At 42.0% G+C, this 25,003-nt stretch overlaps 1 protein-coding gene across 5 annotated transcripts in view; it reads left to right on the top strand.

Moving 5' to 3' along the window:
- Nucleotides 1–25,003, top strand: part of elmo1 (engulfment and cell motility 1 (ced-12 homolog, C. elegans)) — a 90,217-nt gene that overhangs the window by 21,126 nt on the left and 44,088 nt on the right. For 3 of the 5 annotated variants that reach the window (XM_054764305.1, XM_054764306.1, XM_054764303.1), the window contains exons 2-3: nucleotides 14,553–14,699; nucleotides 24,806–24,846. In XM_054764305.1, the coding sequence (XP_054620280.1) occupies nucleotides 14,622–14,699; nucleotides 24,806–24,846 (119 nt within the window). In that variant the 5' untranslated portion in view covers nucleotides 14,553–14,621. Of the gene's footprint in view, nucleotides 1–4,285; nucleotides 4,457–14,552; nucleotides 14,700–24,805; nucleotides 24,847–25,003 lie in introns of those variants that run through there. The other 2 variants (XM_054764304.1, XM_054764311.1) reach the window with 2 other exon arrangements.

Raw genomic sequence — 25,003 nt, 5'->3', positions numbered from 1 at the left:
GCCCTCTACTGGTCAAGCATGTACAGTATAAATACTGATGGTGTTACTACAAGGCAAAATACATGAAAATATAGACCAGTCAGCTAGTGTTCGTATCCACGAATGTTCGCATGTCGGATGTTGTCGCAGATGTTTTATATATATATATATATATATAATATCAGCTACCGCGTTTTTTGAAAGAAATAGCCCTTGCCACCAGTTTTGCTGATTGTTGTGAAATTTGGTGGCAAGATCAAGCTTGACATGCACAAAAAAGTCTCAAGAACCCATCTTCCAAAACAAACGGGAGGTCAGAGCCATTGTTTTTTTCGGTGGCAACTTTTGGGGCAAAAACCAGGGGTTCGCATTTCAACAAACTAGTCCTCGGTACCTTGGCCATAGCAGCCCAAATGGAAATCCCGAATACGAGACAGGCGGGTGGTGTTGTATTGCAAAGGATATGAGGCTGTTTCACAGGATGTGGGCGGGGCTTGGCAACAAACTTTGCTCATCAATCTGACAATTCGCCACTCGTCTGTAAACGTTAATAGCTCGGCTCCACAAGGCCAGGTCGTCGTCATAATTGGCACATGCCCTCCAACTGGTGTGAACCCTGAGTTGTGCGGGGGTGCGAGGGCCCGTTCAGCGCTGGTTGCGGCTTTAATTTGGAGTTATTCCTATTTTACTGTCCATAAACCGCGGTAGCTGATGCCAGGTATTGAAAAACGACCTCTAGTGGCCGGAGGCCATCATCGCAGGAGCGATAAAAGCTGTAAAGTGCCACAGAAGGTATTTTAAAAGCGTCTTTTTGTTCAGCTGTGTTCTAGGAGGGAAGATTGTGTCTTGCTTCTGTGTGTGTTTTGGTGCACGTAGCAGATTGGAAGAAAACGCATGTTTGACCTTGATAGGCCGCCTCAGACGGGGTGGAGGAGCCAAGCCGCAGAAGCCAACACCATCGGATGCTTATGTAGCCTACAGCCTGACTCACACACACACACACACACACACACACACACACACACACACACTTTTTCCCCTCACAATACCGCGAAAAGGCTTCCAGGGTAAACACCTAATTGTTGCCTTGTTTTTGTGTCTCTTCTCTTTGCTGACCTTGATGCCGCGCTTACGTAACGGGGGAGGACAACGTGTTATTTTTAAAATGTGTTAGGAGACGCGTGTGTTGGGTTTTAGTCGGGGGAAAAAACACAAACATGTGTCATGGTCACCTTATGTAACACACCTGAAGTGCAGCACATTCTCACGCACACACGGAGCAGTGATTAATGGTGCACGTTTGGTGTGTGTGTGTGCGTGTGCGTGTGTGTGTGTGATGTCCCAGATTAGATTTAATGACTACAGTTATCATGAGCACATGCTTTATTGCTGCCTAATGTCTTTTTTTCAAATTTATGCTCCACTTTGGCCACTTAGGAGACAGGAAGTGCGTGTCACGCATTCTAATCAGTGCCGTCGTGTCTTGTCCGGCATCTTTGCTGAAATTTTCTACGTATTTCTACAAAAACTCATGCTTTCAATTACTTTTATTGTTAGGAAAAAGATGTGTGAGCGGTATGAGACTAGTGTGCCGTACCCCACGCATCACTGCTTGGAAGCGGTGCAGTTTTTGTGTCAGAATTGAGCATTTTTAGTGCCGACCTAAAGATAGAACAGCAACACATTTTTGTGCAACTTCCTGTTACGTTTTGAGCCATGATTATGCAAAATAACCAAGTTTTATTGTTTTGTTGTTGTTTTTTGGGGGGTGGGGGTAATTTCAGTGAATGAATATTCGATGCAACGGATGCCTTGTTTTGTTTGCTTTGTAATATTGTGTTTTTAACACATGCCCGCCAACTATTAGAGGTTTTTAGTACCGTTACATTTGATGGCCTACTGATGGGATATTGGCAATTTTTTTAGTTAAAACTGAATACATTGTCATTAGAAAAAAAACAAAAAAAACAATTGTTTAAAAAAAAAATTGTTTATTGTGTTTGTCTTTTTATTATTATTGTTTGTTGTGAATGTCAAAACCCCCCAAATTATTTTTTATTTTTTGGCATTCTTATTTTTTCTAAAAAAAAAAAAAAAAAAGCATTGAATTAGAAGAAAAACATGTTTTAACCTTTTAATAAATTTTTCCTTCTTCCTATTCTTTTTATTTTTTCTTGTTCTTGTTCTTGTTCTTGTTCTTTTTCTTTTTTCTTCTTCTTGTTCTTGTTCTTCTTCTTCTTCTTCTTCTTCTTCTTGTTCTTCTTCTTTTCTTCTTTTTCTGTTTCTTCTTTTTCTTCTTGTTCCGGGTTCTCCGGTTTCCTCCCACATTCCAAAAACATGCATGTTAGCTTCATTGGAGACTCTAAATTGTCCATAGGTATGAATGTGAGTGTGAATGGTTGTTTGTCTACATGTGCCCTGCCATTGGCTGGACACCAGTCCAGGGTGTACCCCGCCTGTCGCCCAAAGTCGGCTGGGATAGGCTCCAGCATACTCGCAGCCCAAGTGAGGATAAGCGGCATAGAAGATGGCCGGATCGTCTTTCATCGTGTTATATTATATGCCATAAAAATGACTTGACTTTTCCATTTTCAATAAAGTTAAATACATTTCACAAGAAACACATTTTACAGCTGTAGTTATAAAAGCGTGAAACCGTGATATTTTTGCCCAAGGCTATCGTACCGTCACAATCTCATGAACATATTACAGCACGTAAAAAAACAAGTGGTGCTAATCTATAAACACAATGCACACATTGATGATAAACCATGATAAACCAAGCTTTCCTGCTGACTCGGGTCCATCCCACCTTGCTCGGTAGCGGCACATGATTCTTGTAGCACATATTCCAGTTAGCATTATTGATTTCGGCATGGCTGTTTCCTGTTAGCATGTTGTAGCTGGCAGGTTGTGATCCTTACTGGGTTGTTACTGAAGTCCTGTAAATTCGATTTTTGGAATCTAATCTTGCATTTGTGTTGTTTTGTGGTCCAGGATGTGATGCAATAACGTGGAGATGTGAATCCAATGCAGACTTCCTGCTCTGCTCTGCTTGGCTTGTACGCGTCCTGTGTTATGTCAGCGTGTGCCTGCAGCTTGCGTGGACACAGGCAGACGAGCACAGGTGGATGATTGAGCACGGAGCTGCTCGTTGATGTTGCGCTGTCGGGAGAGGAGCATGTGGAGGTTTCACAACCTCATCGGCCATGCACGCCGGGATAATAAGCACCGAGTTTGAATAGTTCTCGTTTGGACGGCGGCATTGAATAATAGATGCTCCCTCGAGGTGTTCCGGAAGATCCTTCGCCGCCCGATAAGCGCGAGTGGAGGACCGGATGAAGGCGGAAGAAAAGAGGAAGTCACCTGTGCCGTTCCTTTGAAGCTTCTTGTTGTTTGTTCAGCAGCGGGACTGTGGCGGACACACACACACATCCTCACATCAGGATTGGGACGTCTTCATCTAATTTGCATAATTATACGCTAAACAACAATGGAGGACGTACTTCTTGAAGACGGGTGGCGTGACGTGTGATTTTTGTCTCCCTCCCGTTGTGGGAGTGAGCATTCTCTGTTTGCCACCGAACACATCTGAACACATCTGTCTCACGTCTGTCTCACGTCTGTCTCCGCCCCCTTGAGGCACCCTGCCGCTCCACTTGGTACCCCAACAGGAGGGTGCCAAAACAGGTTATTAGTATTAGTTTCCTGTGCGGTCTTTCCCACAGGACTGCAACCTATCTGTGGTAGAGGGCGGGTTCTGTGAGGAAATTGTCTACTTTGCATAACTGGCCACAGAGTTTCAAAAACTCTGACTCGGCGTTTGCGTGTGGACGGCTAAAAGAGAGACTTTTGGTCTCATGTGTTGCAAACTGGTAGCACCAAACGTAAAACCACAAAACAAAAACAAAAAAACAGCACCAAATGTATCTGTGGCGGTCCAAATGTAACTGTGGAGGGCTCCCCCCCCGAATGAATGACTGCATGTGCTGCGCTTGCCTCCAGCAGGACTTGTGACTCACGACTGCAGAGTTTGTTGTTTATGAGGCTCGGGCAAAGCGGAGCTTGACCTCATGCAGGGCGGAGCAAGCGTGTGCATGTGACGTGCACAGACGGGCCTTTGAGTCTGTAGATGTGTGTGTGTGTGTGTGTGTGTGTGTGTGTGTGTGTGTGTGTGTGTTCCATGGCCGTGCTTGTGGGACATATTTGACTTGTGAGCTCAGCAGCATGGATGTCTGATGTCAAGCTTCCTCTTGTCTGCCGGCTTTCCATTTTGCCGCTTTTTTTTTTTTTTCTTTTTTTTTTTAGTGCACCGACTGACTTGTTTCCTCTTTTCTTGACAAACACCTACTTCCCCCTTTGGGGCCGGCTGCTCTCGCCCTCTTTAGCCCCGGGCGAGGTGCAGCACAAAGCATCTTCTTGTGAAGAGGACGTCTATATTTGCTAGCAGGTTGGGGGGAACAGCAGCACCGCTGAGGTGAGTTTCTGCTGGGAGGTGTGTGTGTGTGTGTGTGTGTGTGTGTGTGTGTTTGAGACCCCTTCATGTGCACTGACTTGCAGACTGGGGGAGGAGAAATATGAATGAAAAGATGGAACTTTGTTCCTGGTAATGTCAGCCTTGCTATAAATGTCCCACATTGTTTGTGTAATTGTTGGACTCTGGGTTGCAAGACGAAATTGTTAGTGGACTATTTCTTCTACGCGTTGCGTCGCGCTGGTGGTTGCAGTGGCGTTCCACAGCTTAGTGCTTCTCGTGCTGCGTGTGGGCAGGATATCCTGCTTGCATTGCAGCATTACGGCCAAGCCCAAGCGGCCTTGTGACACTCTGTACCTTCACCTGCACCACAGTGCAAACACACCACATGCTTCTACGCCAATCGCCATGGCCGTGCGTGAATAATAATGGAAAAACAATTAGTGCCTAACACTCACGATTACGAGTGCGCCTGAACGCCTCAGCAGAAAGAAGGAAGGAGCCACGGCATGAAGTTGTTCATTGCTCTGTGCGACTTATGTGAATAAGTAAGAAAGTTTGATGATCATCTTGTGCTTTAAGAGTGTTTCATCTTGAAAATGTCATTCATGTGGCGCTGCGGAAACCTGTCAATGCATGTGCGTGTCAGGATGAGAGAGACAATGAGGCTTTATCGCTGCTTGTACGTACTTTGGACACTGCTTCATCATGTTTGTTCAACTTTCAGATTTGACATTTGAGTCAGAGCGATTGCAAGCGGACGAAAGTGAAGCTCAAGGTCACACAGAAGGATCCCAACAGCCATCTGAAATAAAAGCTACGTAGCACCGATCCGTATCTATTTATCACCGCTCATGTGGAACGTTTATCCAAACGTGGCCATGCAAAAATACACATTTTTCAACCATAATGACTTACTTGCTATAAAATGAATGAACCAGTTAATCATGTGCAATATTTCAACATCATGAAGATTGAAAAAGGTTTATATTTTTGAGTAGGGGGGACACGGCTTCAAGTCACATGTCTGAAAGGGTACGCCACTGTCAAAAGTTTGGGAACCGCAGCTCTACACCACATACATCTACATGACTGCGCTCTAGAAAGTGTGTCCATTAGGGTTGGGCATCGATGGGAACCGGAACTCGCCTTCCGCTTCTCCCGGGATTGTTCACATGTTTTTATTTCTAGTCCAGGTTTCGATGCCCACTTCGCCGACCAGAAGAAACACCAACGAAGGAGACGCCAGCGAGCACCAGCCAAGAAGCTGTGGCTAAAAAGTCTGTCTTAATTTGATTTAAAAAAAAAAAAAAGATCGGTCGGCTGAGTGCAACATTTGCTACACGATCACATCATGCAAAGGAGGGTGAACGTTCAGCATGATTCATGTTCACACATTCATGGTGCAGAAATAACACAGTACCTCGTCTTTGACGCGCGACATCCTCCGAGCAGTCAGAATCAGGGAAGTCCGACAATGAAACTCGTCTGTCTCATGCCGATGTAAGCCAGGCTCTCAGGATGCTAGCTGATGTGGAAGTTTGGTGTAAATAAAGGACGGGAGCTACGGCTAGGCAAGCTTGCACTGCACGTCTCTGTTAGCGACAGTCAAGGGACCTTCTCAGCCCAAACAACACGCTTCCGGCCTTCAAAATAAGAGCACTTTGAGTTATATCCTGTTTAATTGTGTTAACAAAATAAGGGTTTAATAAAAAAAACAGCTTACACTAACATTGAGGCAGAAAACAAAGTATGCTACTTCAGTCGTCCCCAACCTTTTTTGACCCACGGACCGGCTTTTGTTCCCACAAATGTCCCGTGGCCCGGGGGGGGTCATACATTATAGCAATGTAATTAATCTTATTCATTATGTATTGTGTAAAACTAAGACAAGAATAACATCAAATTAAAAGCACAAAATAAATGGCGACCCACCATCCACCAGTTCAAGTTCCAGCCAGGTTTTTCCAGAGAGATGATTACATCATCGCTGGTTGACGTGTGTGGTAAAAGGCAGTGTGCTAGCATGAATTCACTTGAGACAAATGTGCACATTAGCACTCAAAAAGTCATCCAAGCTTACCTTTATGAATTCCCACATAGTATCAGCATTTGACACCAAATACGAGGTGAAAGAAAAATGGTAAAAATACAGTAGTAGTCTATCTGTGCGGCATGAGTTAAAGTTAGCACACCCACAATGGACATGCGTCAAGTGAGACGGATGGAACAGAGAGAATCCGGCCACTTTTCAAAATAAAACATAAAAAAAAATGAAGTAATGGAAATTATTTTTTCTTTCTGTGCAGCCCGGTACCAAATGCCCGGGTTGGGGACCACTGTGCTACTTGTCGAAAGTAAATCTTAGTCTTTAGTGAAAGTGTACTCCTGCAAAAGGACATTTCATAACATTTCTATCAGAGTTGAATGCATTGATATTTTTATACTGGTTGAAAATAGTAAAGTTGATTAAAAGTTCACATTATTTCATCCAAAAAATAATTCTGGTTAGCACCCTCATTTAAACCTTACAAACTTGTAGGACGCTGCCTTTTGAAATGCGTCGGAATGGAGGATCATAAGGAACCGGAATCAAAACAAGGAATCGGAATCAGAGACAGAATCAGCCAATGGCAACGCTAGCGTCCAAAGGTTTTTCCAGCGAGGGCCACATGGTGAAAAATGAAAGGATGCAACTTTGCCACTTTGGTATTTTGTCAGATATGCTAAGGAGTATACAGTATATTATATTTATATATTTCAAGAAAAAAAACTAAAAAACCCTGCATCTCAGCTTTGTCATGAAAAATCCTATTATTAGTATCAACTCTGGTCTTTGCTCTTTTTTACCCCCATTTTTCTTTTTAGCTTTCCAAAGATTTCAAAAAAGATCAGACCTTGGCGTTATCTCCCACCGTGTCGCCTGTGAATTCTTCTGTATGCAACGGAGCGCCGCGGCCGTCTGGTGTACGTGTGTTCCGCAGCGGAAGAAGACGCGAGCGATTCTTCCTAATGTCACAAGCAAGACCGAGCGCTTCTAGATGGGGGATGGGCCACATTAAATCCATACTGCTGTACAAGCTGTACGCAGACTACTCTAAAGTACAGTATATCCATCATGACATTCCCTGCACGCCAAAACAGGCTTTATGGAATGTGAGGTGTTTATACGTTGTTGTTTTGAGAGGGACAGCTCCACATGGTGACTGAGTGATTGGTAGGACAACATCCTCCAGTTCTTTGTGTCTGCGTGCGTTGTTTGTTGTGTTGGATTGAAAGCGTCTTACAGCGCCTCGCACTTCCTGCGCTCCATCGGCACGCTGGAGCTTTTTGCCTTTTGTCTTCCTCTTTTCCTTTTGTCAGGCTTTTGTGCGTCGGTGCAGCCTCTTCCTGTGGGCCGGCGGCATCGGCGGCACATTCACATTCTTCCTGTGTATGGTGTCGTACGTGTGGGACTGTTGGGGGTGTGTTTGTGTGTGTGTTTGCGTGTATTGCTTTCGTGTGTGCGTCCATCCCGAAGGGGTAACTCGAGCATCCTGCGGCCTCACCGTGAAACGTCTACGCAGACGCAACTTTGTCCTCTTGCACTTTTGTCTCCACTCTCTTTTCTTCAAAGGCACGCACACGCACACACACACACACACACGCACACACACACACACACACGCCCCTGTTGTGTAGCAGATCCTTTGTAGAGGCATCAGATGAAGATTGGGTCCCCCTTTCAGTTTCAAAGGTTAATTTGGACCCCCCCACGCAGGAGGACACGCTCATGCATGTCCTCACAGGCTGCGTGTCCTCTGGAGACTTGAAAACCAAAACATGCTTTTATTTTGCAAACCACGGCAGGTATGAATATGCAGGACGTAAACAGCAGCCGATATGAATATGACGCTCAGTCCATGATGCGCTCGTTGGCCCGGGTCAAAGGTTCTGTCGCGTTCTATTGATGGTCCTGTCACATAGAAGATCCTTGACGTACATTTATACAGCAGGGAGCCAAAAACAGCAGTGCGCCTGACATACAGTATAGAGCATCTTTGAGTAGTGTTTTTGCAGTAGATCCTTAAAAACAGCGGAACGCTCTCTTTGGCGAGCATTTTTAACAGTAGGTCCTTAAAAGCAGCATGGTGTTCCCATGATGCACAGCAGGATGTCAAACTGGCTTTCAGTTATGGTTGTCCTCAGAGGGCCACTTTTTAGAATTCCTTTTTAGAATTTCGTGAAATTAATTACATTAATATTTAATTAATAACTAATAAAAAAATAGTCATTTTAAAGTGGATTTTACAACAAAAAAATAAGGTTTTCTGTCTATTGACAACAAATACATTTAGCAAGAAAGATTAAAAACAAAAAGCTGTTTTTAGTTAAGTGGTTTTTGTTTTTGTGGCAATATTCATTTTGTTTTGACTTTAATATTTTATTGTTTATTGTAAATGGAACAGTAAATGTTTATTAAATGATTGTAAAAATATGTTTTAAATATTACATTTTTTATATTATTGTAAAAATAGTTTTTATATATTAAAATTACTTATTTAAATATATTTATATAAATATAATTACAGCATACATATAAAAATACGAGTAGTATAAAAGTAAAATAATGAAAAATAAAGCTTAAAAAAGTAAAGACAAAATTAATATTAATATCAAAATGACAATATATATACAAATATGGCAAATAGGCTTTCGCGGGACCCATAAAATGATATGGTGGGCCAAATCCGGCCCCCTGGCCGTGAGTTTGACACCTGTGATGTAGAGGTTCTTTGATAAATTGTCTTGCAGGGAGATCCTTAAAAACAGCAGTGCTCCTGTCACATACAGGATCTTTGGCTAACATTTTTGCAGTCGGCGCGTAGTATATCAGAAAAGCGCTCCTGCCATAGAAGAACTTTGAGGACCATTTTTGCAGCGCTCGTGTCATATAGAGGATCTTTGTGTAATGCTATGGCAGTAGGTACCTAAAAACAGCAGCACCCTCCTGTCATTTGAGAATCTTGAAGTGTTTCAGCAGTAGACCCTTAGAACGCTGTCATGTACAAGACTTTTTGCAATAGGCGCTTAAAAAGAGCAGAGTGCTGCCGTTGTATAGAGGATCTTTGACTAGTGTTTTTGTAGTAGGTTCTTAAACAGGTGTAGTGCTTGTGCTGAGTAGAGGATCTCTGCACAGTGCTTGTGTTGTTTGGTGAAGTAGACGTTTAATGTTGGTGGCGTGCATCGATCGTTTATACAAAACAGTGAAAAGACAAGTCCAACACGGGATTGGAGGATGGGGGGGTCAACATAATGTTATATATGGTCCCCCCCACCCTAGTATCGGCTATCCCCATGGAGGACGTGACCCTCAAATTACACGTCATGAATTATTGAGGTGAAAGGCAGCGCCTGACAAATCACAGCTCTTCTTCCGCGTGACCTTCTTTGTCCTCCAAGCCCTGCTGGCAGATCAAATGTCCGGCCGGGGGCGTGGGGGGTAATGTGAGCCCCCACCCCACCTCCCTCATCGCTTTGTTGTGGCTGAAGATGGACGACTTATGACCACTCTGTGTGTGCGTGTGCAATGAGGCGTCACATGACGCGCGGGACAAGGGTTTGAAGTCACAGGTTGCGGTGGCGTCACGCGGGAGAAGCGAGAAACCACCAAGCCGTCCGGTTCAGACGGCGGGATAGTTTTATTCCAGTATTTCTCACGTGGACGTGGACTAAACACGCCGTCTCTTTCCTCAGTTTCCCTCAAATTGTGACAGATTTTCCTCGAGGACTCACGGTCACTGAGAATACATATTTGATAGCCTTATTACTTATTACTGCAGTCCTCGTCCAATGAAAAGCGACAACCTCCAGATTTGATTGATTTTTTTCATGAAAAACATAACAAAAACCATCATTTGCTTCGGGTAAAAGGGGGAATAAAAATCCCAATTTCTTGCTGCATGCTTTCAGATGAACAGTCATGCCCTCAGGGATACGTTGTGGGCGTCTACGCCTGAGCATTTCCCGTTACAAGAAGACGACAAGCTTGTTTTGTCCACCCCTGTGCTTTTCAAACTGGGGGACGCAGCAGCTTGAGAAAAATCAAGGAAGCTGAGCTATTTTTGTTGTTATAAAAGTTTTAGCTTAGTTTTAGGGAAGCCATTTTATTTTTTATATATTTGTATTATTTATTTAAAAATATTTTATTTTTTATTTCAAGTTTTATTTTGAGTCATTGTTTTTATTGGCTCTTGTGTTTCTATGATGTATTTCCTGTATTTGATATTTGAATTTGCCATACAGCCTTTGTTGAGAACTGCGGTTGGGGTTAAAGGTCGCTATTCATAAGGTTGCTATGGTATGGTAGACGGCTAGACGCTGAGAGCAAAAACAGTGTAGGTTTAGCATAAAACGCCACAAAATGCGTTCCCATACCCCCTGGTCTACCACGACCACTTTGGTACTTTAGTGGAACCCGCTTCAGTCGGCCCTGTTTTGTCCAATTTGCGTAATTGGCCGTGACACATTTGCAAAAAGTGTGTCAAAAATAATGAAAAGCAAAACAAATATGTTCAGAAATACGCATCTGACGTCGGGGTCGCTCTGGTAGATTTGTTGTTGAGGAAGAGCATCTGAGGGGTCCGATTACCAGCTAACGATGTTGTAGCAACCGAGTGGCTACGTTGGCAAAACAAGAATTTAGTCCATTTAGTCCATCTAGTTAAAACTGTAATTAGTAAAATTAGTCTCATTATTATTTTTGAATGCACAATTATTTTTATTTTAAAAAGTATGTTCTGGAGTTTGCATGTTCTCCCCGTGTGCGCATGGGGGTTCTCCGGGTACTCCGGTTTCCTCCCACATTCCAAAAACATGCATGTTAGCTTCATTGGAGACTCTAAATTGTCCATAGGTATGAATGTGAGTGTGAATGGTTGTTTGTCTATATGTGCCCTGCCATTGGCTGGCCACCAGTCCAGGGTGTACCCCGCCTCTCGCCTGATGTCTGCTGGGATAGGCTCCAGCATACCCGCGCGACCCTAAAGAGGAGAAGCAGCATAGAAGATGGATGGATGGATCTTTTTTATTATTATTGTTTGTTATGAAAGTCAAAAGCCCCCAAAACATTTTTTTTTTTTTGCCAATCATGGATATGAATATGTTTTTAAAAATCACAAAACTGCTCACACAAGAATTTAATCAATTTTGGTTAAAATAATAATGAGTAAAATGTGTGTAATTACAGTAGTTTAAAAATCAAATGTGACCATTTCTGCAGTTATTTTAATTGTAATTTTTTTTTGTTATTGTTTGTTATGGATGACAAAACCCCCAAAAATTATTTCAATCTTTTTTGGCAATTATGTTTAGAATTTTTTTTTTTTTTTTTACTACAAAAAATTTTCACACAAGAATTTAGTCAATTTTAGTTAAAATTGTAATTAGTAAAATTTGTGTAATTAGTTAAAAAAATTGTTATTTTTATTAAAAACATGTTTTTGGAAGGGGGGGTCTTTTTTCTTATAACTGAGTGTCAAAACCCCTCAAAATGATGGAAATTATGTTTAGAAATGTTGAGTCTGAAGAAATGAGTTTTTAAATGAGGTTTAAAAACTGATAGCTCCGTAGTGCGAGTGGAAGGGAGTTCCAGATCTCAGGGGCAAACGCAGCAAAAGTGCGATTGTGGAGGCAAATGGAGGCAAGCACGGCAGACAAACACATGAAACGAGGACAAGGTTGGATGGGAAGGAAGCACAGCTTTAAAAAAAACACACAAAAAAACCCCCCACACGCGAGCTCCACTCTATGTAGCATGTTAGCATGTTTGTTTACTACTAATGACTCTTCATCCCTGATTGCTGGGCTTTGAGCGCCTCTATTGAGTGTGTAGATGACTAACACACCACTGACTGACTCACACGCGCACACGACTTCACTTTGTTCCGCACTGAGTGAACGAAGATATTCCTCAATGAGTGCATGCATGCCAAGCGGGAGGGGCCAGTGAGTCACTTTTTTAGGGTGGAGGGGTGTTGTGACCGGCGTGTGAGGCCTCGGAAAGAAAGATGCATCCGCGTCTGCTCGGCTATTGATGCAGCCGCTGCCATGGCGACGCCTCCCTGGGATAAAGGTTGTGTGGATTATTATGGGGTGACTCACTCTTAACGCCGGGGCCACCGTGGCGTCGTAGGCTATCTTTAAACGTGCTAACAGCACACACACAAGCGCACAACAGAAAAAAATCAATATTCCCAGGAATTAGCCACGTCCTCATGCATCTTTGATGGAGAATAAATATGTACCCAGACCAAAGATGATCCGATTGTTCCAGACAGGCGAGCAGAGGCTAAATTATTGATGTCCTCCCCAGTTTGGGGAATATCCCGACCACGTTGGTCCCTCCTCGCTCACATCACAGCGGCTGTTTGATTAGACGGAAGCGTGCTTCGCTGGAAAGATGGTTATACTTGTTGTTATCAGAAGGTGTGTGTATGCGGCTCCATTTGTCAGGACCGCAACCTATCTGTGGTGGTAGGTTGCAGGTAGATTATGTCATCTCATTTGCATGACACAGGTGCATCTCATCTTGACGGCACAAAAAGTGAGCAAAAAACTAAACGGGAAAAGCAAAATAAAAATCTTTTGCGGAAAAAATGTCAAACTTGATTTGACTTTTAGTTAGCCTTGTAATTAGTAAAATTAGTGTACTAAAAACGGTGACTATTTCTTCTATTTTTAAAAAATATATATATATTTAGCATTTTTTGGGGAGGGTTGGCATTTTTAGTATTATTATTGTTCGGCGTTATGAATGTCAAAACCCCCAAGAATTATTTATTTTATTTTATTTATCTTTTGGCCATTATGATTTGAAATGTTTTTCAACAATTTAGTCAATTTTAGTTAAAATTGTTATTAGTAAAATTTGTGTAATTAGTAAAAAAAAAAAAGATAAAATAAAATTTGGACAGTTATTTTATTTATTTATTTATATATTGGGGGGGGGGGGGTTGTATTTTTGTTATTATTATTGTTCAACATTGTGAATGTCAAAACTCGCAACATTATTTAGATTTTTGGCAATTATATTTAGAAATATGTTTAAAAAAAATTACAAAAATTTGTTGATTTTTAGTTAAAATTTTAATGAGTAAAATTAATGTAATTAGTTTAAAAAAAAAGTGACAATTTTGTTTTGTTTTTTTTGTTTTTGTCGTTTTCATTGTTATTGTTAAACATTATGAATGTCAAAACTCCCCAAAATGACTTAGATTTTGTTGATAAAATGAATTTGTTGTTAATTATTACATTTTTAACTGTTAAAGTTCTCACCAGCAAAAGGCACTGAATTAGAAGGAAAAAACATTTTTGTTTTTAATACATTTTTCTTTTCTTTTGTGATTATAGTACACATTTTAAAATATGTTTTTAAAAAATTAGAACATCAAACATATGTTAAGAAATATGCAAATGAAGGGTCTTCTGTCGCTTTCTTTGGTGTTTTTTTTTTTTTTTAATATGTCACAAACCAGACGGAGCCGTATGTGATGGGGGAGGGGCACAGCTGGACCTGCTGCTCATTGAGAAGAGTGACTTGTGCTTTCATGTTGGTGTCCAATCAGACCAGAAAAAGTTGCTAATTTGTGGTTTTTAGGAAAAAGACTATTGAGAGGGATATGAATACTCGCTAAATACGTTCTCTCCTGCTACGTCTTCTTATCCCCTGGCAGAGCAGGTGCGGAGGAGGTGTGCTAAGAATAAGAAGCAGAGCTGTGATGCCACCTACTGTACGGAGTTGGAAGGACGAGCTGTCACAGACCGTCCCGTGATGTGTTTAAGCGACACTGCTCTTATAGAAATAATCACTTCAAAGAACCATTCCGCCTGCTGTGACCTTGTTAACCAGGCCGTGCTAGCACTTCGTGTTGGCTGCAAAGAAGGTTGAATCCGAGGTGGAATAAAAGCTCGTTTGTTCCTCGTGGAGACGTTTCCTCGAGTCATTTGCATGACGTCTTCCGCTCTTAAGGTCAAGAGTGAAGCGAATGTTGCTGCAGGCTGCGCTCAGCTAAACTCTTTTTTTCTTCTTCTTCTTTTGCTCTCTCCTGCTCCCTGGCAGATTTGGATGACCCCACGCCCCCCTCCAGCAGGAGAATAACACCTCACCGCCCCCCCACGACCCGCAGCCATGCCGCCGCCCGCGGACATCGTCAAGGTGGCCATCGAGTGGCCGGGGGCCTTCCCGAAACTCATGGAGATAGACCAGGTAGGCCGTGGACGCAGCGTGCGCTTGTGTGTGACGTGCATGATGCCGCCGCGTCTACCGCTCATCTAACGCCTCCAGGAAGTCCACGAACGGAACAGGAACGTGACATCATCATGACGAGCGCCTTTCATTCAGCAGCACACAAAAGCATCACGATGGAGCGAAGACATTTTGATGCTTCATTAAAGCTCATTGTTTCAGAAAAGCACGCAAACGTGCTCGTTCACGCGTCACGCCAGTGCTTCATATCCTACTAGCGTGTATACCACACCGCACATGCATGAAATATATATCCTACTGTACTACTAGCGTATATACCACACCGCACATGCATGAAATATATATCCTACTGTACTACTAGCGTGTATACCACACCGCACATGCATGAAATATATATCCTACTGTACTACTAGCGTATATACCACACCGCACATGCATGAAATATATATCCTACTGTACTACTAGCGTGTATACCACACCGCACATGCATGAAATATATATCCTACTGTACTACTAGCGTGTATACCACACCGCACATGCATGAAATATATGATATATCCTACCGTACTACTAGCGTATATACCACACCGCACATGCATGAAATATATGATATATCCTACCGTACTACTAGCGTATATACCACACCGCACATGCATGAAATATATATCCTACTGTACTACTAGCGTGTATACCACACCGCACATGCATGAAATATATGATATATCCTACTGTACTACTAGCGTGTATACCACACCGCACATGCATGAAATATATATCCTACTGTACTACTAGCGTATATACCACACCGCACATGCATGAAATATATATCCTACTGTACTACTAGCGTATATACCACACCGCACATGCATGAAATATATGATATATCCTACTGTACTACTAGCGTGTATACCACACCGCACATGCATGAAATATATATCCTACTGTACTACTAGCGTGTATACCACACCGCACATGCATGAAATATATGATATATCCTACCGTACTACTAGCGTATATACCACACCGCACATGCATGAAATATATGATATATCCTACCGTACTACTAGCGTATATACCACACCGCACATGCATGAAATATATATCCTACTGTACTACTAGCGTGTATACCACACCGCACATGCATGAAATATATATCCTACTGTACTACTAGCGTGTATACCACACCGCACATGCATGAAATATATATCCTACTGTACTACTAGCGTGTATACCACACCGCACATGCATGAAATATATGATATATCCTACCGTACTACTAGCGTATATACCACACCGCACATGCATGAAATATATGATATATCCTACTGTACTACTAGCGTATATACCACACCGCACATGCATGAAATATATATCCTACTGTACTACTAGCGTATATACCACACCGCACATGCATGAAATATATATCCTACTGTACTACTAGCGTATATACCACACCGCACATGCATGAAATATATATCCTACTGTACTACTAGCGTGTATACCACACCGCACATGCATGAAATATATGATATATCCTACTGTACTACTAGCGTGTATACCACACCGCACATGCATGAAATATATATCCTACTGTACTACTAGCGTGTATACCACACCGCACATGCATGAAATATATATCCTACTGTACTACTAGCGTGTATACCACACCGCACATGCATGAAATATATGATATATCCTACTGTACTACTAGCGTATATACCACACCGCACATGCATGAAATATATGATATATCCTACTGTACTACTAGCGTATATACCACACCGCACATGCATGAAATATATATCCTACTGTACTACTAGCGTATATACCACACCGCACATGCATGAAATATATATCCTACTGTACTACTAGCGTGTATACCACACCGCACATGCATGAAATATATGATATATCCTACTGTACTACTAGCGTATATACCACACCGCACATGCATGAAATATATGATATATCCTACTGTACTACTAGCGTATATACCACACCGCACATGCATGAAATATATATCCTACTGTACTACTAGCGTGTATACCACACCGCACATGCATGAAATATATATCCTACTGTACTACTAGCGTGTATACCACACCGCACATGCATGAAATATATGATATATCCTACTGTACTACTAGCGTGTATACCACACCGCACATGCATGAAATATATATCCTACTGTACTACTAGCGTGTATACCACACCGCACATGCATGAAATATATATCCTACTGTACTACTAGCGTGTATACCACACCGCACATGCATGAAATATATGATATATCCTACTGTACTACTAGCGTATATACCACACCGCACATGCATGAAATATATGATATATCCTACTGTACTACTAGCGTATATACCACACCGCACATGCATGAAATATATATCCTACTGTACTACTAGCGTGTATACCACACCGCACATGCATGAAATATATATCCTACTGTACTACTAGCGTATATACCACACCGCACATGCATGAAATATATATCCTACTGTACTACTAGCGTGTATACCACACCGCACATGCATGAAATATATATCCTACTGTACTACTAGCGTGTATACCACACCTCACATGCATGAAATATATGATATATCCTACTGTACTACTAGCGTATATACCACACCGCACATGCATGAAATATATATCCTACTGTACTAGTAGCGTGTATACCACACCGCACATGCATGAAATATATGATATATCCTACCGTACTACTAGCGTATATACCACACCGCACATGCATGAACTATATGATATATCCTACTGTACTACTAGCGTATATACCACACCGCACATGCATGAAATATATATCCTACTGTACTACTAGCGTGTATACCACACCGCACATGCATGAACTATATGATATATCCTACTGTACTACTAGCGTATATACCACACCGCACATGCATGAACTATATGATATACCCTACTGTACTACTAGCGTGTATACCACACCGCACATGCATGAAATATATATCCTACTGTACTACTAGCGTATATACCACACCGCACATGCATGAAATATATGATATATCCTACCGTACTACTAGCGTATATACCACACCGCACATGCATGAACTATATGATATATCCTACCGTACTACTAGCGTATATACCACACCGCACATGCATGAAATATATGATATATCCTACCGTACTACTAGCGTATATACCACACCGCACATGCATGAAATATATGATATATCCTACCGTACTACTAGCGTATATACCACACCGCACATGCATGAAATATGATATATCCTACTGTACTACTAGCGTGTATACCACACCGCACATGCATGAAATATATATCCTACTGTACTACTAGCGTGTATACCACACCGCACATGCATGAAATATATATCCTACTGTACTACTAGCGTGTATACCACACCGCACATGCATGAAATATATGATATATCCTACCGTACTACTAGCGTATATACCACACCGCACATGCATGAAATATATGATATATCCTACTGTACTACTAGCGTATATACCACACCGCACATGCATGAAATATATATCCTACTGTACTACTAGCGTATATACCACACCGCACATGCATGAAATATATATCCTACTGTACTACTAGCGTATATACCACACCGCACATGCATGAAATATATATCCTACTGTACTACTAGCGTGTATACCACACCGCACATGCATGAAATATATGATATATCCTACTGTACTACTAGCGTGTATACCACACCGCACATGCATGAAATATATATCCTACTGTACTACTAGCGTGTATACCACACCGCACATGCATGAAATATATATCCTACTGTACTACTAGCGTGTATACCACACCGCACATGCATGAAATATATGATATATCCTACTGTACTACTAGCGTATATACCACACCGCACATGCATGAAATATATGATATATCCTACTGTACTACTAGCGTATATACCACACCGCACATGCATGAAATATATATCCTACTGTACTACTAGCGTGTATACCACACCGCACATGCATGAAATATATATCCTACTGTACTACTAGCGTGTATACCACACCGCACATGCATGAAATATATGATATATCCTACTGTACTACTAGCGTGTATACCACACCGCACATGCATGAAATATATATCCTACTGTACTACTAGCGTGTATACCACACCGCACATGCATGAAATATATATCCTACTGTACTACTAGCGTGTATACCACACCGCACATGCATGAAATATATGATATATCCTACTGTACTACTAGCGTATATACCACACCGCACATGCATGAAATATATGATATATCCTACTGTACTACTAGCGTATATACCACACCGCACATGCATGAAATATATATCCTACTGTACTACTAGCGTGTATACCACACCGCACATGCATGAAATATATATCCTACTGTACTACTAGCGTATATACCACACCGCACATGCATGAAATATATATCCTACTGTACTACTAGCGTGTATACCACACCGCACATGCATGAAATATATATCCTACTGTACTACTAGCGTGTATACCACACCTCACATGCATGAAATATATGATATATCCTACTGTACTACTAGCGTATATACCACACCGCACATGCATGAAATATATATCCTACTGTACTAGTAGCGTGTATACCACACCGCACATGCATGAAATATATGATATATCCTACCGTACTACTAGCGTATATACCACACCGCACATGCATGAACTATATGATATATCCTACTGTACTACTAGCGTATATACCACACCGCACATGCATGAAATATATATCCTACTGTACTACTAGCGTGTATACCACACCGCACATGCATGAACTATATGATATATCCTACTGTACTACTAGCGTATATACCACACCGCACATGCATGAACTATATGATATACCCTACTGTACTACTAGCGTGTATACCACACCGCACATGCATGAAATATATATCCTACTGTACTACTAGCGTATATACCACACCGCACATGCATGAAATATATGATATATCCTACCGTACTACTAGCGTATATACCACACCGCACATGCATGAACTATATGATATATCCTACCGTACTACTAGCGTATATACCACACCGCACATGCATGAAATATATGATATATCCTACCGTACTACTAGCGTATATACCACACCGCACATGCATGAAATATATGATATATCCTACCGTACTACTAGCGTATATACCGCACCGCACATGCATGAAATATATGATATATCCTACTGTACTACTAGCGTATATACCACACCGCACATGCATGAAATATATGATATATCCTACCGTACTACTAGCGTATATACCACACCGCACATGCATGAACTATATGATATATCCTACCGTACTACTAGCGTATATACCACACCGCACATGCGTGAAATATGATATATCCTACTGTACTACTAGCGTATATACCACACCGCACATGCATGAAATATATATCCTACTGTACTACTAGCGTGTATACCACACATGCATGAAATATATGATATATCCTACTGTACTACTAGCGTGTATACCACACCGCACATGCATGAAATATATGATATATCCTACTGTACTACTAGCGTATATACCACACCGCACATGCATGAACTATATGATATATCCTACTGTACTACTAGCGTGTATACCACACCGCACATGCATGAAATATATGATATATCCTACTGTACTACTAGCGTATATACCGCACCGCACATGCATGAAATATATATCCTACCGTACTACTAGCGTATATACCACACCGCACATGCATGAAATATATGATATATCCTACCGTACTACTAGCGTATATACCACACCGCACATGCATGAAATATATGATATATCCTACTGTACTACTAGCGTATATACCACACCGCACATGCATGAAATATATGATATATCCTACCGTACTACTAGCGTATATACCACACCGCACATGCATGAACTATATGATATATCCTACCGTACTACTAGCGTATATACCACACCGCACATGCGTGAAATATATATCCTACCGTACTACTAGCGTATATACCACACCGCACATGCGTGAAATATATATCCTACTGTACTACTAGCGTATATACCACACCGCACATGCATGAAATATATGATATATCCTACCGTACTACTAGCGTATATACCACACCGCACATGCATGAACTATATGATATATCCTACTGTACTACTAGCGTATATACCACACCGCACATGCATGAAATATATGATATATCCTACCGTACTACTAGCGTATATACCACACCGCACATGCATGAACTATATGATATCCTACTGTACTACTAGCGTATATACCACACCGCACATGCATGAAATATATATCCTACTGTACTACTAGCGTGTATACCACACCGCACATGCATGAAATATATGATATATCCTACTGTACTACTAGCGTGTATACCACACCGCACATGCATGAAATATATGATATATCCTACTGTACTACTAGCGTATATACCACACCGCACATGCATGAAATATATGATATATCCTACTGTACTACTAGCGTATATACCACACCGCACATGCATGAAATATATGATATATCCTACTGTACTACTAGCGTATATACCACACCGCACATGCATGAAATATATGATATATCCTACTGTACTACTAGCGTATATACCGCACCGCACATGCATGAAATATATGATATATCCTACTGTACTACTAGCGTGTATACCACACCGCACATGCATGAAATATATATCCTACTGTACTACTAGCGTATATACCACTGCATGAAATATATGATATATCCTACTGTACTACTAGCGTGTATACCACACTGCACATGCATGAAATACCAGGTGTGCACGAAACAGCCTTTCATTTGTTTGTATTCAAAAACTGAATTCATTTAATCTCCTCTGCGCTTCTTTGTTTCAAAGCAGAATTCCAATAACCTCATGTGATGCCGTCAAAATCATTTTGAAAGTTTGTAAAATGATAAAATGAAGCGAATCAACTCCCATGACCACCTTGAACGTCTTCATCATGAAATGCTGAACAAGAGCACTCGTCCGCGTCAAGAATCCAATGCTTCGTTTCCAATCATCCGTTCCATCCATCGATTACCTTTTAATATGTCGTCCGGACAGGATGGATGTCGTTCAATCACAGGAACATAAATCGATGTAGCGGATGAATCGTTACCGCCCTAATACATCGATTTACAGTCAACCTGCCTATAGCAGCCACTGAAAAATCCCCTGCAGAAAATGTACGTGTTATAGACCCTGTGTATAGCGGTCACCTGTCCAACGCGGCCAGCGGCCACCCATTTTGTATCCCTTGGTCAATATCTGACCGCATATAGCGGCCAAAATACCGACTCAAGCAGAAGCTTTATGCACGAAAAAGTTTAGTTTGTTAATCAATGAAGGCGTCGTGTGTAGACTTTAATTACTGAGTCGTAGCTCAGTCACAATCATTCACAAGATCCACACAAACTGTCAGTTGTTCCACATAAAAAAAAGTCTTCTTACTTCGCAATGCCGCCCTGAAAAGATTCAATGACGGCCAAAGCGGTAATCTTCCCGCTTTGCAATGCCGTGAATAGATTCTAAAATGGCCAAAACACCTGAATAAAACATAAAATATCACTTAATTGCCGACTAATTAGAGATTAGAAGCCCAGTCAATAAGAAAGGAGCAATGCTGTTGTTAGTTTACGACCATCTTCGCGCCTCCTCCGCACTCTATTGTTCACGCGCACACCCATTCATGACTGCTGCACGCGCATCCTGTGAGAGCCCATTCCTCAGGCTCGTTCACTAAAATTTGTATTCCTTGCTTTTAAAATCGTGTTTAAAAAAAACAAAAACAAAGATGGGAGTTAATTTTTAAAAATATTTCTCCGCTACTTATATTTTTATAATTTTTTTACCTTCTTGGATTTAACTTTAAAAATTATTTTAAAACACAAAATTTTACATTTTTGTGAGCATGTTAATGGCCGCCAACCTGTCTATAGTGGCCACTTTTGCCGTTTCCCTCCAGTGGCCACCAAAGACAGGCTTGACTGTATTTTCGTTTAAAGGAAAACTGCACTTTTTGGGGAATTTTGCTTCGTCATCCACAATCCTTACGTGAAACATGAACATTTCTTTCCCTTTTGCGTGCTTTCTGACGAGAGAAAACGAGTTAGCATGAGCCAGCTAGCAATGCACGTCCCTAAAAAAAACAAACAACCCCTCCAAAAAACCGCCAACAGTCTTCCATTTCCACAAGTGACCCGTGTATTAGCGATATTGTTATTGTAGCAGCTAACACGGAAAACGATATTTATCTGGCGGAGTAGCACGACGCCCCGAGCCACTGCAACGGCACAGACGGAAGAGTGGATACTACTGGCTCTCCATGTCGCTACGAAGACTCGACACGACGCTCGTTTGGCGTCAGCGTTTTTTACGCGAGGACTGGAGGACAAGCGTTGCGCTGGAGGACACGGCCGTCCCAACGAGAGACGACGTTGGAAGCGTCGTCGCTGTTTCTACGCTGCTGTCGTTGACGGAAGTAGCGTTAGCTAAGTGGGCTAGCTAATGTCCACGCAATGCGCCTCGGAGAGACGTTTGAAATCGTGGAAAAACGGCAAGATGCTGTAAAACCCTGCTGGAGGTGTTTTTAGTGGGCGTCGTCGTCCAAATATGTGCAATACTAGCTGGCAAATGCTAACGTTGTTTCTTTTTAGAACGCGCAGAAAAGGGGGAGAAATACGTGTTCGTGTTTCACGTTAGGATTGTGGATGATGGGCAAAATCCCCCCCCCCCCAAAAAAGGTGCCGTTTTCCCTTGAAGTAGGTGTTGTTTTTTCAAATGTAAAGTAAAAACGGGACCAAACGGGACGTCTGTCAACGTGTGAAATGATGCAACGTTTTAAGGAAAGGTTATTTGTTTTTATAGTATTCTGTTGCAAATTTTAATTCTAAAAAAGATTCGACGATAAAAAAAATGAAAGGATCAAATAAACAAATTAGACAAAATATTACAAAATCAACTTTTATTTCAAGTTTTTTTTATAAAAAAAAAATTAAAAAATGTAAAAATATAAACGCCCGATTTTTTTCTTTCCCTTTTTCTGCCACGAGAATGGACGTGTGATTGCTGCCATTTGCAGGAAGATTGGATCCGTTTTATTTGCAAGACAACCAAATACGATAAGAAGCGCCGTGTACGTGCGCGTGTGCGTGTTTTGGGAGTGGTGGTGGTGGTTGTGGGGGGGGACACGTATCAAGTGCGCGTGATTCATGGCTACCGAATGCCGGTGAGACGTCACCATGGCAACGGGCGCCGCGCTCGGCCCGAGCGGATGAACCTCTGCGGATGTTTTGCGTCTTCCTGCCTCGGAGGCGCCGGGATGCGGCAGCGCGCTCTTCACCCTCATCGTCATCGTCACACAGCTGCTCCTGCGTTCTTCTCCTCTTTGCTTTGGCGTGTCGTCGTCGACGCGCACGCACGCACGCACGCACACACACTCCTTATCAGCTTTGTCATACTAAAGGCCCGTGGTGGCGTACGGCGCCGTGAGTCACGTGATAAGGAGCTGCCGCTTCTTCTTGAATGAGTGTGCGTGTGCGCGCGCGTGCGTGCGTGCATCTGCGTGTGTCATTGTGCGCTGAAAGCGCTCCTTGCTGCAGAACAGATGATTGGCCATCAGCATGCTTGCGTGAGTTGCCGGCGTGTGGTCACGTGCATGTCGTTGACGTTGAACACTTCACCTCGACAGGAGAGCCGCAGACCTCCCCCAAGGCAAAAAAAACAAAAACCCTCATAGATGTACAGTTGTGGTGACAAGTTTGCAAACACTCACCAAAGGAGTGAACGGCACATCAAATATAAGTGATTCATTTGAACGGCTCTTTTTACACGCTGCAACGACTGTACAACAAACTCTCCCTGGTGGAGGTCACACACTGTAGGCAGCATGTTCCACAGCAACAAGACGTATTTGGGGGAGAATTCAAGCTCCCGAAGAGCAGCGTGTCATGGCTCCCGTCGTCCGTTGTATTTAAAAGTGCTGCTTTTGGACGCTGGAAGGCCTAAACCTCATGTCCCACTTTGTCGTCCCACAGAAAAAACCCCTGTCTGCCATCATCAAGGAAGTTTGTGAAGGGTAAGTGTCTTTCATGCTATAGCTAAAGCACAGCTTATGCTAACCACATCTACATGCTGACCGTAGTTTACGCTACATTTACATGCAAAGCATAAGATACATCTACATGCTAAGCTACATCTACATGCTGAGCATAGTTTGCTACATTTACATGCTA

Source organism: Dunckerocampus dactyliophorus, chromosome 20 (assembly GCF_027744805.1).
Source record: "Dunckerocampus dactyliophorus isolate RoL2022-P2 chromosome 20, RoL_Ddac_1.1, whole genome shotgun sequence".
Lineage (NCBI taxonomy): Eukaryota > Metazoa > Chordata > Actinopteri > Syngnathiformes > Syngnathidae > Dunckerocampus > Dunckerocampus dactyliophorus.
This window is presented reverse-complemented; position numbering and strand designations above follow the sequence as displayed.